The sequence below is a fragment of the Habropoda laboriosa genome, unplaced genomic scaffold, assembly GCF_001263275.1.
Source record: "Habropoda laboriosa isolate 0110345459 unplaced genomic scaffold, ASM126327v1 scaffold67, whole genome shotgun sequence".
NCBI lineage: Eukaryota > Metazoa > Arthropoda > Insecta > Hymenoptera > Apidae > Habropoda > Habropoda laboriosa.
Genome location: NW_017100242.1, coordinates 900,728 through 901,737, shown reverse-complemented (window position 1 = coordinate 901,737; position 1,010 = coordinate 900,728). Strand labels below are relative to the sequence as shown.

At 40.3% G+C, this 1,010-nt stretch overlaps 1 protein-coding gene across 1 annotated transcript in view; it reads right to left on the bottom strand.

Annotated features, from left to right (window-relative positions):
* Nucleotides 1–698: 698 nt before the first annotated feature.
* LOC108571897 (vicilin-like seed storage protein At2g18540) overlaps nucleotides 699–1,010 on the bottom strand; it is a 2,078-nt gene continuing 1,766 nt past the window's right edge. The window contains exon 3 of the mRNA XM_017934055.1: nucleotides 699–1,006. Within this exon, the coding sequence (XP_017789544.1) occupies nucleotides 699–1,006 (308 nt within the window). The remainder of the gene's footprint in view (nucleotides 1,007–1,010) is intronic.

The window sequence follows — 1,010 nt, the reverse complement described above, 5'->3', positions numbered from 1 at the left end:
AGAGGAGCGTTTATTTTAAGTGCACTCGAGGCGGCGGTTTTAAATGTCGCGCCATCGGGACTTGTTAGAAAAGGAAGGAGAAAAAAGTGGAGGATCGATAGTGAAACAGAGATCTGCTGTATCGATGAGAGAAGTGACGAGGGTTAGGTTCTTGTGCTTCTTCACAGATGGTGCACGGAGCTCGAAAAGAGGTATAGATCGCCGCGTGGATCATGGATCCTTTCGTGGCGAAAAAATGAAAAAGTCAGATCAGAGATAACGTAGGAAAATTCTCTTTCTTACATCGAGTTGTGCACCGAATCGTGTTCTTCGTGTTCAAACACATCGAATGAAAATAAAAGCTGCATAAATTGTGTCTAAACTTATAGTGAAATAGGTATAGCGATCTATACCCCATCTCAGTTTAAAATCCGAGTTTTATCTATAGCTTCGTAAATTTATATTAAAATCGTTAAATAAGCTTGCTACACTTACTCTTGGTCATTCGTATCGTTTAGTGTAGAATTAGTGAAGAACATTACATTGCTAATGATACATACTTCATAAAAATTCTAAAAAACTATTAGAATTAATAAAGAAAAAAAGTTTTACCCTGCATCTGAAAACGTGGAAATGACTTTTGCTGTTTTTGATCTCACTGATTCAATTACACATACAATGTCCGTACAATTCCATTCTTAAAATGTATATTTGTATCTCTAATTAGAATCCCCAGACAAAGGAGGTGGACAATAGCACAGTCCCTCCTTCTCCGCGGCGTACCTAGCAGCGCATTCTCTCAGCAAAATCTTAAACGGATGTGGAGTGATATCCTCAGAAGCGTGCAACAATTCCTCCGTCAATTTCTCGTACTCCTCCTCTCGTCTCTTCTCTTCCAAACGTCGTTCCTCTTCTCTCTCAGCCTCTCTGCGACGAACATCCTCAGCCTGCTTCCACTGATCCTCCAAATCCTTCCTGTAACTCAACATCCGATTCTTCCTCTCCTCTTTACTGTAAGCAGCCAATTCTGC